This window comes from Ovis aries, chromosome 19, assembly GCF_016772045.2.
Source record: "Ovis aries strain OAR_USU_Benz2616 breed Rambouillet chromosome 19, ARS-UI_Ramb_v3.0, whole genome shotgun sequence".
NCBI lineage: Eukaryota > Metazoa > Chordata > Mammalia > Artiodactyla > Bovidae > Ovis > Ovis aries.
Window position 1 is genome coordinate 60,181,908 of NC_056072.1, and position 13,751 is coordinate 60,195,658.

Genomic DNA, 13,751 nt, shown 5'->3' on the forward strand with positions numbered 1-13,751 from the left:
CGCGTCTGAGCCCCTTGATCCAGCCGCGTTGACTGGACTCCCTGCCACACGAGCCAGCGACCCTCCCCACGTCAGCTTGAGTAGGGGTCCCTCGTGTCGCGGGGACCCCGCGCTCCAGGCGGCCTGGGGTGCCGCCCTCCCTCTGCGGGCCTCCTCGTGGGCGCCTGCACTTTGAGGCTGAACACCACGTAACCGGCCTACCTGTTCCACAGCTAAGCCCCAGCAGATGCGTCTTCACAATTAGCTGATGTTTACTCGCCGGGAATGGCCAGCCCATTAAATCTAACGAGGCAGGTTGTCAGGTGCAGAGCGGAAGTGTCTTCCTGGAGCGGGACCCAGGCCTGTGGTCTGGAGCGCCAACCTGGGGCCTCCATCGAGGCCATAGTGCCTGGGAGAGGCCTCCCCGGGGAGCCCCGGGGGCCGGCTGCAGCTCTGGGTGTGGGCAGCCCCCACTCCTGGCTCCCGGCTCCCCAAACCCTCTGGTCCCCAGTGAACGCTCGGCAGGCTTCACACCCCCGCTGCCTGCTGGGAACGTATGACGTCCTTTGCTCAAGGAGGTCCACTCTGCAGAGAGGGGCCCACTGGGCCCGCCAGCCAGCAGGAAATGAAGGCGGGAGCCCCCAAATGCGGGCGCGGGTCGGCACTGCCATGAGCCTCTGGAGGCGGGGGCGGTGGTGCTAGAGAGGCATCGCAGTCGGGAGCAGAAAACAGTCACACAAACCCCCACCAACAGCAGGACCCTGAGCGCACGGAAGCGCGGGGCAAGCCGGGCGCACCCCACCCGCCCCCAGGGCCGCCATGTGCGCACGGGCGACCTGTGCCTCTCCACGACTGAGCTTCTGGATCGACTGCCGAGCTCCAGGTTCAGGCTCCGGGGGCCCCATGGCTGCGGAGCTGGCGGGCAGAGCCTGTACGCAGCCTTGTCGCCTCCGCTGTGATCGGCGTGGGGGGACTCGGCTCCCCGGGAAGGCCTCTCCCGAGCACTGTGGCCTCGATGGAGGCCCCAGGTCGGCGCTCCGGACCACAGGCCTGGGGTACGGACATGGGGGCCCTGGGACTCCCGGGCAGAGAGAAGCATGCAGGGCGCCCATCAGGAACTGACCCTGGGGCCAGCATTGGCCAAAAGGGACGGTGCGGGGGTGGGGGCAGGTGGGCATGCGGCCTCCGTGCCCACTCCAGCAGGCAGTCACCGGGCGCGTGGCCTCCGTGCGCACTCCAGCGGGCGGTCGCCGGGCGCGCGGCCTCCGTGCCCACTCCACCAAGCTGCTCTGGAGCGAAGCTACTTACTGGAGGGAGCAGACTCAGGCCGCAGGCCGCAGGCAGGAGGGCCCTGAGCGGCAGGGCCCTGTCCTCGCCCACTGACCGTGGCACCTGGCATGGCCCTGAGACGCAGCTGTGAAGGCGGGAGCAGCTGCCTCCCCTGGGCCTGGCCTCCCGTGGGTCACTGCCCACCCCCGCCCGCCCGCCCCAGCCGGGGTGGTGGGAGCGTGCCGCTGCTGCGCACGTGGGGCTCACCATGACACCCCTGGGCCTTTACTCCTCTGGGTCCTCGGGGACCACCTTGTGGGTTTGCTCTCTGTCTCACTGGTCGGGGCTTCCTGGCTCCTGGCTGGACCCTGGACGTCCCAGCTGGCATGCCATGCTGACCCCAGTGACTGGGTGGGACAGGAACCCAGCCCCGCGGACAGTCGCCCAGCGGGACCTGGGCCCAGCACGCCTGCCCTGGGGCCTCAGCCACGCCACACTCCCAGGCCCTGCTTCCTGCCACGGATGGCCACGTGCAGGGCCTGGAGACGCGGGCCCAGACACAGGCTCAAAGGTACACACCACACTCGGGCGCAGCCACCCTGGGGGTGGGAGGACTCTGACCAGGGAAGCCTGGCTCGGAGCCCAGGGAGCCCAGGGAAGCGCTGGGGCAAAAGGGAGCCGGGGCAGAAGCACGCGGAGGCACGGGCGGCTGAGACTCGGGCACAGGCGTGCAGGCGTGCGCACACGCAACGGGGCACACGGGCCACCGCACAGCTGCGGCAAGCCTGCCTCCTGGGCAGGAGACTCGGAGGCTGGGTGCGGCCCTGGGCACCAGAGGCTCCTGCCGGGGCCTCAGGAGGGCCGCGGGGGCTCCATGAGCTGGCGACCTGCGACCCCCGGCGGACCACACGGGGCTGGGCCCTCTGGCTGCCATCTCTGCCTGCGCGGCCCCTGCTGAGCCGGGGAGCCGCCCGAGTTTCTGGGGGGCGTCTCCTCAGCCCACGTGCAGCTGGCGACCCGCCCAGCCCCGGACGCCGCCCGGCCCCAGTCCCGCACCCAGGTGTCACCCCCGTCACGCAGTCCCTCAATCTGCAGCTCCCAGAACCAGCTCACCCGGCCGGAAGTCAGTCTAGTCCTCCCTGCCCACTCACGTCCAGTCCTGCCAGTTCCAGCCCTGGGCTCGGCCTGCTGTGTCCGCTGACCCGCCCCCGAACTCCTAAGGGCCCTGGACTACGCCGCTCAGCAGGATGGACCCTGATGGTCTCTGCAGGAGGCGCTGGGGGCTGGGGCGCGGGGGCTGTGCGCGCACGAGGAGGCAGCCCACAGACCACCAGGCACAGGACGTCTGCTTTATTTGTCTGTGAGCGGGGCACACACATGCCTTCTCCAGCGCAGGGGCAGGGGCACCGGCAGGGAGGCCGCAGCCGGGGTCTGGACAGTGGCCTCACAGCAGGTCCAGGCTTCAGGCTCCACGTCATGGCGGGTCCGGGGCGAGGCTGCATCAGCCCTGTAAGGAGAAGAGCCCAGTTGCCAGGCGCACTGGCCCCAGCTCTGCTCCACCAGTGCTGAGCGGGGGTCCTCCCCAGCGGCCCCCAGGCCTGGATGGAGCCCCCTTGGCTCCGCGTCCGTGGCTTCCCGGCCCGGCCCTGGGCCCAGCCTGCTCCACCACTGATGAGCAGGGGTCCTCCCCAGCGGCTCCCAGGCCTGGATGGAGCCCCCTTGGCTCCGCGCCCGGGGCTTCCCACCCCGGCCCTGGGCCCAGCCTCGGTCCAGAGAACGGCTCCCCTCAGCCCACGGAGGGCTCCCTCTGCTCTCTCTCTGTGGCTCCGATTCTCCCAGTGAAGCTGCCTGGATGGCCCCCACCCTAAGGTGCGTTCTGGGGGGACCTGCTCAGCAACACGGGTGGCAGGGCTGCAGCTGGCCCAGGCCCAGGGGCACCCACGGGCACCTGCCCCTCCCTGGTGCCCCCCAGGCAGCCCGGAGCTCTCGGGGGCCTGGGGGTCGGCCGGGAGGGTCAAGGCAGGGCCTCAAGGTCAGCCCGGGACCACCACACCCCACTTCCACCCCCAGACCAGGGCCACCAGGCCGCACACTGCCCTCTGCTGCCTGGGCACTCTGCCTCCCACGGGGTGCAGCCCACAGCCACAGCCCTGCCCCGCATCGGGCCTCCTCCCCCACTGCCCAGACGTCAGGACGGGGGCACCCCGGAGGCCAGGGCCTGGCTTGACCCAGCCTCGCTGACTTGGTGCCCACCGGCCCGCCCACGCCCCGCCCGAGCCCAGGGGAGGCCCCGCGTACCTTGTGTGCAGAGCTGACGCAGTGCTGGTAAGCCCTCACCAGGTCGGCGCAGAGCAGCACCTCCTGCAGGCGGGCGCGGTAGCAGTGCAGGATCTGGGCCTGCAGCCCGGAGCACACGGGCTCCACCCTGCGCGGCCTGTGGACACGGGGGCGGGGGGCTGCGGTCACCCCAGAGGGCCCGCGGGGCTCCCCGCCCACCCGCCCTGCTGTGGGCCCGCTTCTCCCCCAGAGCTGTCTGAGTTCACAGCTAACACACGCAGGACGCAGGACACGGGATGACCACGGCGCGCCCAGGGCAGAGCAGAGACGCCCAGACCCCTCCCAGGAGTGTCCGCAGGGGCCTGGGGGTCACCGTCCCTGCTGCGCTCATCAAGGGAGGCCTGGGCCACACACTAGACTCCACACACACTTATCTGAAGAGCGGCGGATTTCTCTTTCTCAAAGCGTGAAGCAGACACACAAGGCGAAGCAGAGCTCACCGTCAAATCAGCTCCGTTCTGGCGCCTCCCCCATGGCCCCTCCCCCGGCCCCTCCCCCACGGCCCCTCCCACCCGCCCCTCCCCCACGGCCCCTCCCACCCGCCCCTCCCCCACGGCCCCTCCCACCCGCCCCTCCCCCACGGCCCCCCCACCCGCCCCTCCCCCACGGCCCCTCCCACCCGCCCCTCCCCCACGGCCCCTCCCCCACGGCCCCTCCCCCATGGCCCCTCCCCCACGGCCCCTCCCCCACGGCCCCTCCCAGGGCCTGACATGCTACCCCGCACACACCCTGTCACACCTGTGTGCACAGGTACACGCTCACATGTGCACTCACGTGTGTGCCCACTCACACGGAAACACACTCACATGGGCACCCACATGCACACACGTGCACACACATGCAGACGCACGTACACACGCTCACACTTGTGCACACACTCATGTGCACACACACACACGTGCTCTCACGCCCCAGGACACATGTGCTGAGGACCCTGCCCCTGCAGCTCCAGGCAGGGTGCCATCTCTCACCCTGCACCCCCCCCACGGGCAGCTGAGACCAGGAGGCTCCAGGACACACGCTCAGAGTCTCCAGGGCGCCAGGTGGGTCCACGTGGGAGCCCTGGGGCCCGGGCCGAGCTCGGGCACCAGGGCAGGACCCTGCTCCCATCTCCCAGGGCCTGCAGGAGGACAACGGTTCTGCCCCAGGTCCAGTCCTGAAAGTCCAGCCCCTGCAGGTGCCAGGACAGAACGCTGCTTGCGGCACAGCTCAGAGTGCCCCTGTTCACCGGTGAAGGCAGGAGGGGGGCTCAGTGGCCCTCGCCCCAGTCTCTGACCACCTGGGCCCCAGCGCTGCATGACGCCCCCCTCTCCAAGCCCCAGGCCCTCTGATGTGGACGAGGCTAACGGAGGGCCTTTCAAATGCCTCCGGACAGGCACCCCCTCTCCCCCGCCCTCCCTGAAACACCTTCCTGTGCATTTCCCCCTGCCCTCCTCCACCCCGCTGGCCCTGGGCCAGGAGCCCTGCGCCTGGAGAGTGCTCCAGCCTGGCATCCCCTGCTGTCCTTCACACCAGCCTCAATGGGGGGCAGAGGGCGGGACCGGGGGCTGGGCAAGGCTGGAAACTCAGGACGCGGCCTCAGCTGGAAACGAGGTCTTGGAGGATACGGTGGGTGAGGGTGGGGTTGGCCCCTGATCCAGAGTGACGAGTATCCCCCCAGAGGAGGAGGGACACATCACCAGGAGAAGCCACGTGACACCAGTGCAGAGGCTGCAGAGACGCGCCCACGAGCCGAGGACGCCAGGCCTCCCGGCAGCACAGAAGCTGGACACGCTGGACACAGGCCCGAGACCCTCGAGCTTCTGGGGGAGCTGCCCACCGGCCGCAGAAGCCCAGGAAACACGGTCGGCCGTGTAGGGAAGCAGTGGAGCGCCGGCTGGGCAGAAGCCAGCAGGAGGCAGACGGCTGGCCGGTCCTTTCTAACACAGAGGGAGCCGCATCCTCCATGACAGAGGGCTCCTCAGCAAACGGCTCGGCTGGGAAGGCCGCCTCCAGGCTGCCCCGGCCAAGCCTGAGGTCCAGGTCGTTCTGAGAACCAGCTTGCTGGATCCGAACCCACACAGTGGCCCATTCTGCAGGTGGGGACGCTGGTATCAGAGGGCTTAGGTGACCCGCCCAAGGCCACACCGCACGCGACACGCAAGCCTAATGGCCTGCTTGTCTGGCTCTACGGCCCCCAGGCTCCACGCTGCATCCACTGAGATCCACTCCGATTCTGGAAAACTCCCCGAAGATTCCAGGGAAGAAACCACCAAGGGTATAGAAAAGAAGCAGAAGACACACGGGACTCCAGTTCCCCGTGGAGCCGGACATTCCCAAGTGGGAGGGCTGATGCCCAGCCATGTGTGGGCACCCATGCCAGTGGGGGGCCGGCTCCCCCAAACCTGCCAACCCCGCTGCTCACACGCCCAAGCCCAGCCCCCTCGCGTGTCCCTCGAAAGGCTCTCCTTCCGCCAACGAGAGCGCATCACTGCCCTTCTCCCGTCACCACTGCTGACATAACCGCCCCCCGGGGGCTGCAGCGGAACCTGGCTGACAGACATGCTTCCGACACCTCCTTCCTGAGCCACGCAGGCGGAGCGGGGCTGGGGGGCTCCCTGGGGCCAGGCGTCTGTCTCTGTCAGGGCCGGGCAGGCCCAGCTGCTCCCTGAGGACGCACTGCCCCCGCCATGGACACTCCTGTGGGCTCAGCCGTCAGCCAGCAGCCACGGGGGCCTCCACCTCGACCCAACCCTGTGACAGCTCGCCCCCAAGGAGATGGGGCGCAGACGGACCCCTAGGGCCGCTTAGCCGTTGACAGCGCTCCTCCCTGGGCCGCACACACACACACACACACACGTGTGCACAGACACACGCATGCACAGAGCCAGCAGGCCGCTCCTGACTCTGACCCTTTGGGAAGAAGCTGCAAGGGAGGCGTGTGTCCGCCCCACCCCCACCCAGGAGCTCTTGACTCAGCAGACGCGTGGAAGGGACATGGGCCCAGGGGACAGCACGTCTCGGGGGTCAGGGGTGTCCGAGCAGGCCCACGCCAGGACCTGCGGGACACGAGAGCCAGCCCGGGGGTGGAAGCCCAGGGGGTGGGAGGTACCGGGGAAGGTGCAGCGACGCCTGAGGACCCCCCGGACCCGGATGCTGGGGCCCCTCTTCCCCTGCTCTCTCGAGGCCGTCCACCTCCTGCTGACCAGAGGCACCCCAGTCTGGCTCCCCCAGTCCTGAGACACTCCTGGGGCCTTTCCAAGCCCACTGGTGGGGCGCCTGGGCCAGGATCTCCTGCAGAACTGAATTCAGGCTGTCCCCGCCCCCTGCTCCAGCCCCGCCGAGCCCCAGCACGCAGGGCTGACTGGCCACCTGACGTGCTTCCCTGGGAGCTGGCACCCCGTGCGGGACGCGGCCTCCACCCTGCTGTGCCCCTGCTCTCCCGAAGCCTTTACACCAGCGCAGCCATGCCCGCCCGGCCCTCGCCCTTTGCCCAGAGACGGGCCAGCAGCCCCTACCCGCACGCTGAGGCCCAGGACCCTCAGGGCCGGCTTTCCGTCTGGCGTCCAGGGCACTGCGCCCGTGAGAGGAGGCTCACCGGGGGCCGGGCAGGCGTGGTGCCGGGTGGGAGCCGCGCTCGGTGTCTCCCCAGGGCTGCGGCCTATCCCTGGGGTCCGTCTGCAGCTGCAAGGACACGTGGTGGGGGGCGCTGCCCCGGCAAAGCACGCCTGAGTGGGGATAAACCACGGCAGGTGTGTGTGCACACGAGTGCGCCTGCACACACGTGTTCTGACCAACAAGCCCCTCTCGGAGGACCGAAGGACGCGCGCGTGAAGTCAGTCTAGGCTGCGTGTCATAGCTGGCATCGTATCGGCAGAAGAAAGAAAAGCCGCGAAGCTTCTCAGTCCCCTTCAATACGGAGTAGATTACATAAACTCTGATGCCAAGACTTCCCCGCTGGCCCAGAGGTTAGACTCCACCTGTCCACGCAGGGGACACAGGCTCTGCCCCTGGTCTGGGGAGACCCACACGCCGAGGGCCGTACACTACGCGTGAGCCCAACTACGGAGCCCGCGTGCTGGAGCCGCGCTGGGACAGGGACGCCGCACGGTGAGCGGCCCGCACACCTCCGCGCTGCAGGAGGCGCGTGCAGGGCGACCAGGACCCAGCACGGCCACAAGTCCCAACAACGACTCTGCGAGGTCTGAAGGAAAACTCTGACCTTGCAGGACAGCACGCGTATTTAAAGTGAGCACACAAGCCCACACGGAGAGACAGGGCCACGGGACCAGGAGAGGGGCACGACGGCGCTTCCAGGAGCCCGCCGACGCCCGGCAGTGTGCTGTCCACAGAGCGGGCAGAGACTGAGGACAGGGTCCAGGAAGCGTCTGCCCGTTCCCACCCGCCGCCCACAGGAACGCCGGCCCCACAGAGCTCAATGCGCAGGGGCCTGCGAGTGACCCACTCTGCCCAGGCCAAGCGCGCGCGCGCGCGCGCACACACACACACACACACACACACACACACTGCGAGAGATCCACGGTGCCCAGGTCACACACACACACGCACACACACACACACACACTGCGAGAGATCCACGGTGCCCAGGCCAAGCGCGCACGCACGCGCACACACACACACACACACACACCGCGAGAGATCCACGGTGCCCAGGCCAAGCGCGCACGCACGCGCACACACACACACACACACACACACACATTGCGAGAGATCCGCTATGCCCAGGCCCCCCACACACACACACACGCACACACACGCACACTGCGAGAGATCCACGGTGCCCAGGCCGCGCAAACACACACGCACGCACGCGCGCGCACACACACACACACACACACACACACTGCGAGAGATCCACGGTGCCCAGGCCAAGCGCGCGCGCGCGCACACACACACACACACTGCAAGAGATCCGCTGTGCCCAGGCCCCCCCACACACACACACGCACACACACACACACTGCGAGAGATCCACGGTGCCCAGGCCAAGCGCGCGCGCGCACACACAGACACACATACACACACACACTGCGAGAGATCCACGGTGCCCAGGCCAAGCACGCGCGCACACACACACACACACACACACACACACACACACTGCGAGAGATCCACGGTGCCCAGGCCACACACACACACGCACGCACGCACACACACACACCACGAGAGATCCACTGTGCCCAGGCCACATACACACACACACACATTGCAAGAGATCTACTGTGCCCAGGACAAGCGTGCACACACACACACACAGCACAGGAGGGCCCAGGCCTTCGGTGTGAAACCTACGTGAACTCCTTGGCTGAGCACTTCCTGCCACGTCAGACCAAGCAAAAGCCGGGGCCGCTGTCCCCACCGACCCGGGCCTGCCCAGCCCTCCCCGAGTGCACTTTACCCCCCGACCAGCTCCACTCAACATGTGAGAGGTTTGCTAGGCTGCAAATCACCCTTCTAATGTTCTCTAATTCCTCAAGACACATTCTGCTGCCTTTGATGAAATAAACACAGCTTCACTGCTCATTTTTACCGTATGGAAAGTATCATAAATTTTATATCCATGATGAGCAGCAAGCTTTGTATTACAGAAGTCCTATTTTTTCTCTTACAGCTTCAACCAGACTTTTGGCCTTGCTTGAACAGGCAGTTGGTACTAAGCTGCTCACGGTCCTGAGTGGATGTACAGAATCCACAACAATAAACCACGAGAGCAGAGCCTCCTGTCACCAGGCTTCCCACCCTACGCGCTCCAGCCAGGCGCCGGGCGTGGTGTCTGTCTCACCACGAGGTGCTGGCCTCCCCTGGGACTCTAGCCTGGCCCTGAGGACCAGGCACCTGGGGATCCCAGGCCCCAAGGACTAGGCACCGTGCAGAGCCGGGCCCCCAGGACTGCTCACGGATCAGGCTCGGGCCCCCAGGACTGGTCACCATGCAGACCCAGGCCCCCAGGACTGGTCACCGTGCAGACCCAGGTCCCCAGGACTAGTTACGGTTCAGACCCGGGCCCCCAGGACTGGTCACCATGCAGACCCAGGCCCCCAGGACTAGTCACGGTTCAGGCCTGGGCCCCCAGGACTTGTCACTGTTCAGGCCCAGGCCCCCAGGACTGGTCACCGTGCAGACCTGGGCCCCCAGGACTGGTAACTGTTCAGGCCTGGGCCCCCAGGACTGGTCACCGGGTCACGGCAGGGCTGTGCAGGCGCTAGGGACCCAGGGCCACGCGTAAGACGCACACTCTTTCCAAAGCGACTCCTGGCTGTGTCTTTAAAACAAAGAACTAAATATCATAACACTGGTTTTGCTATCTAGAACCAAAGTGACCCCAATTCTTCACTTTTAGAAAGTCTGTACGGAGAAGGCAATGGCACCCCACTCCAGCACTCTTGCCTGGAAAATCCCATGCATGGGGGAGCCTGGTGGGCTGCAGTCCATGGGGTCGCACAGAGTCAGACACGACTGAGTGACTTCACTTTCACTTTTCACTCTCATGCACTGGAGAAGGAAATGGCAACCCACTCCAGTGTTCTTGCCTGGAGAATCCCAGGGACTGGGGAGCCTGGTGGGCTGCCGTCTACGGGGTCGCACAGAGTCAGACACGACTGAAGCGACTTAGCAGCAGCAGCAGCAGCAGCAGCAGCAGCAAGTCCGTATTTTTAACCAGTATGGAGAAGCTCACCCCTGTCTGAGGCACAGCCAGTTTCCCTGACCAAGGAGGCAGCATCGGGAGGGGGGTGGCCTGGTCCCACGGACCAGCAAACCACAGCGGGGCTCCAACAGTGACACCCAACGGGCACGGGCCAGGCCCGGGGGCCAAGGACCCTGAGGGGCCGCCAGGAGCCGATGCCGGGATAGGGCGACATACCCAGCGGACAAGGAGAGAGACAGCACGCCACCTTCCGTGAGCCGTGGGACCCTGACCACTGTCCCCAGGAGGCGCTTGCCGGCGGCCCCCACAGAAGAGCGGGGCAGCCAGGGCAGCTCCAGGGGCGGCTCGGAGGGGCCGTGTCTGCAACACCCCCAGCAGCCTCTGGGAGGAGCTGGAGGTCAGCCTGCGGAGCGCGACCCCAACGGCCAGCAGCCTCTGGGAGGAGCTGGAGGTCAGCCTGTCAGAGCATGACCCCAACAGTCAGTAGGGTCTGGGAGGAGCTGGAGGTCAGCCTGTCAGAGCGTAACCCCAACGGTCAGTAGGCTCCGGCTGGCGGGGCTGCAGCAGCCGTCAAGGGGCCACCCACGGGGTCCTGGGGTCTTGGGGTGCCCCAAGCAGTGGCCCCAAACCGCCCCTCATTTGCGAATGCATTGGGGGGTTGAGGTAACAGCAGGAGTGATGTTTGGGGACACTCTGAGGGGTTCTGAGGAATAATGGCCGCAGGTATACGCTCCATTTCCCAGAGGCTGGAAGGCAGAGAAGCTTCAGAACCCAGGGGCTCGACTCCCTGGGGTCTGACCGCACCAGGGACCCAGGCCCCAGTCCTGGGCAATAAAACCTACGGCCTCTGGAGAGCACGCAGGAAGCCCCAGGGTGGCGGTGGCCAGCCTGTGCCCTGCACCCTGTTTCTCTGGAGGTGGACCCTCGGGACAGAGGGCTCCCGGGTTCCGGCGCCACCGCCTTCAGCCGGGGCCTGCAGACTGCTGCCCAGACCTCTCAGCCATGCACAGAGCCACAGTCACCATGCTTCCTGGGGCCCGTGCTCTGGCCCAGGGCACACGGGCTGGGAGACGACAAAGCCCCTGGGAGGTCAGCAGAGCAGCGCCCTCGTCGCTGTACAAGGCCTGCTCTCCTGCCCCACGGGGCCCTCCTAGGTCTGCACCCCAAGTAACAGCTGCGTTTGCCTCCGGCTGTGCCCCGTTTCCTGAGGCTCCGCCCCCAGGCCCCCAGCACGGGAGGACAGACAGACACGACGCTGTAGCTCAGCCCTGTCCTGCACAAGCTCCCCCAACCAGCATCCTGCAGAGGTATGTGGCTCAGGGCCAGGCCACCCCGGAACCCCCAGGACCGCGAGGCTGGCAGCACCCCTTCTTGACTCCCTGGGGGTCTGAGCCTACAGGACACGCAGGACGTGGGCCTGGAGTGGCTCTGCCCCGACCCCTGGCACGAGACAGACGTGGGGGCCTGTGAGCAGGAAGGGACACTGTCAGTGTCCCTCCAGCAGCCCGAGAAGAGGCACAGGGGCGGGTTTCCCCGAGGGGCAGTGTTTAGCTGCGGCTGGGCTCGCTGGGAGGAGGAGGAGGGGCCCTTACTTGATGGTGCCCTCAATCTTCGTGGCTGCCTCATGGAACTGCTGAGACGACAGCCTGTACGCCTCGAGGTTCTGCGGAGAGAACACAGAGACACAGGTCGCAGGGAAGTCCTGCGGCCCCGCCCCGCCGCCCGGCCCGGCCCCGCCCCGCCGCCCGGCCCGGCCCCGCCCCGCCGCCCGGCCCGGCCCCGCCCCGCCGCCCGGCCCGGCCCCGCCCCGCCGCCCGGCCCGGCCCCGCCCCGCCGCCCGGCCCGGCCCCGCCCCGCCGCCCCGCCCCGCCCCGCCCCGCCGCCCCGCCCCGCCCCGCCCCGCCGCCCCGCCCCGCCCCGCCCCGCGCCGCCCCGCCCCGGCCCCGCCCCGCCGCCCGGCCCGGCCCACAGACTCCCCTGGCAGCACAGCAGGGGCCCGGCACACACGGACCCCCCTGAGCGAGCCCTCCCCCACCTGTAGGAGAGCTTTATGGACACGTGGTCACACACGCGACTCCCGCGACTCGTGAGCTCACAGCACAGGCCGCTCAGGGCTACACAGCACCTGGAGACTGCGAGGCCGCAGCCCAGGACGTTCACTGTCCCTTGGGGTGTCTGCTGAGCGCCGTCTGGTCCAAACAGGCCTCTGCCGCCCAGAGATCTGAAGCGACTTGCCCCAAGCCACACTGCAGGCGCAGATGCCAGACTGCAGCCCAGGACGCCCGCCCCACTGCAGGGCCCGCGGGCCCCGGGCGCATGCTGCCCTCCGTCCAAGGACCGCCCGCGCAGGGGCCGTGGGGAGGCCACGGGGGGCGGAGCCAACGGGGCAGGGGCCGCAGGGGACGGTACTTCTCTGCGCCGGGTGAGCGGCCTCAGGCCACCGGGCCAGCAGCCCACACGCCGCTCTTCCAGGAGAGACTCACACACGCCTGCCCCAGCACCAGCTCCAGTGAGGCCCCAAGAGGGCCTGACGTCTCCCAGGGTGTCCTGAGAAGGACCTCATGGGAGGAGCCTGACCCCGAGGCTGCCTTCAGACACCAGCAGGTGCCCAGTGGCCTGCCCAGGCTTGGCCCGCCCCTTCCCACCGCAGTGCGTGAGGCCTGGTCACGCGGGGCCCCCGCGGCCGTCAGCCTCCCAGCCCGGCGCTGCGACTCCACCTCCACGGGAGACACGGGCAGCCTGGACCCCTTGGACCAGAGGAGGCGACAGGAGGCAGGGTCAGAGCTGGGCAGGGTGGGCACCAGCCCCACCTCAGGGGCTGGGCTGATGGGGGGGAACTGGGACCGGGCCCTCAGCCCTGTCCTGGACCCTTGGCCCAGGGAGCTACCCCCTGGTGGGCACACGAAAGGGGCTCCGGGGAGCAGCAGGGCCCAGGAAGGGTGGAGAATCAGCTCTGGGCCGCGCTGGGGGCTGAACACCCAGTGCAACAGTCAGGAAAGGAGTGGGGCTCCCCTCACCCCACCAGGCTCCCCCGGACCCTGCGAGGACGTGCTGACGCCTGGTCTTCCCCAGGGAGCAGCACAGCTGGATGGGCCTGGGGGCTCCGACCTGCTCCTCCATGCACGGCCTGGCCGGGGGGGCACCTGGGTCTGTGGGGGGCCTGGGTCTGCGGCCGGGCAGGCTGTGGGCTTGGCCTGTGGCAGGTGAGGTCTGCCACAGGAAGAGCGTGCAGACAGAGAAGCACCGATAACCCCGGAGCCACTTCCTCCACGGCCACAGGACTCAGAGGCCCACCCTCCACCTGCCCGTCCGACCTGCCTGTGTGGGATGGCTGCCCCCACCGCTGCCCTGAAGCAAGCAGCAGCCTGCGTCCACCCAGCTTCCTGGGACTGCTGAAAGGTGCGCCTTCTGAGCCTGCAGCCACTGAGAGCGAGGCCCTACAGACTCCACACAAGGGCTTCGGGAAGGACGGGGAATCCCCCACACATGCCAGGACCCTGTGCGTGCCAGGGGTTCCGCC

At 68.0% G+C, this 13,751-nt stretch overlaps 1 protein-coding gene across 1 annotated transcript in view; it reads right to left on the reverse strand.

Moving 5' to 3' along the window:
• Nucleotides 1-2,583: 2,583 nt before the first annotated feature.
• The window catches only part of CHCHD6 (coiled-coil-helix-coiled-coil-helix domain containing 6), a 91,420-nt gene continuing 80,252 nt past the window's right edge, over nt 2,584-13,751 (reverse strand). The window contains exons 6-8 of the mRNA XM_027957877.2: nt 11,824-11,894; nt 3,547-3,682; nt 2,584-2,755 (exon numbers count right to left, since the gene is read on the reverse strand). Of these exons, the coding sequence (XP_027813678.2) occupies nt 2,750-2,755; nt 3,547-3,682; nt 11,824-11,894 (213 nt within the window). The 3' untranslated portion in view covers nt 2,584-2,749. The remainder of the gene's footprint in view (nt 2,756-3,546; nt 3,683-11,823; nt 11,895-13,751) is intronic.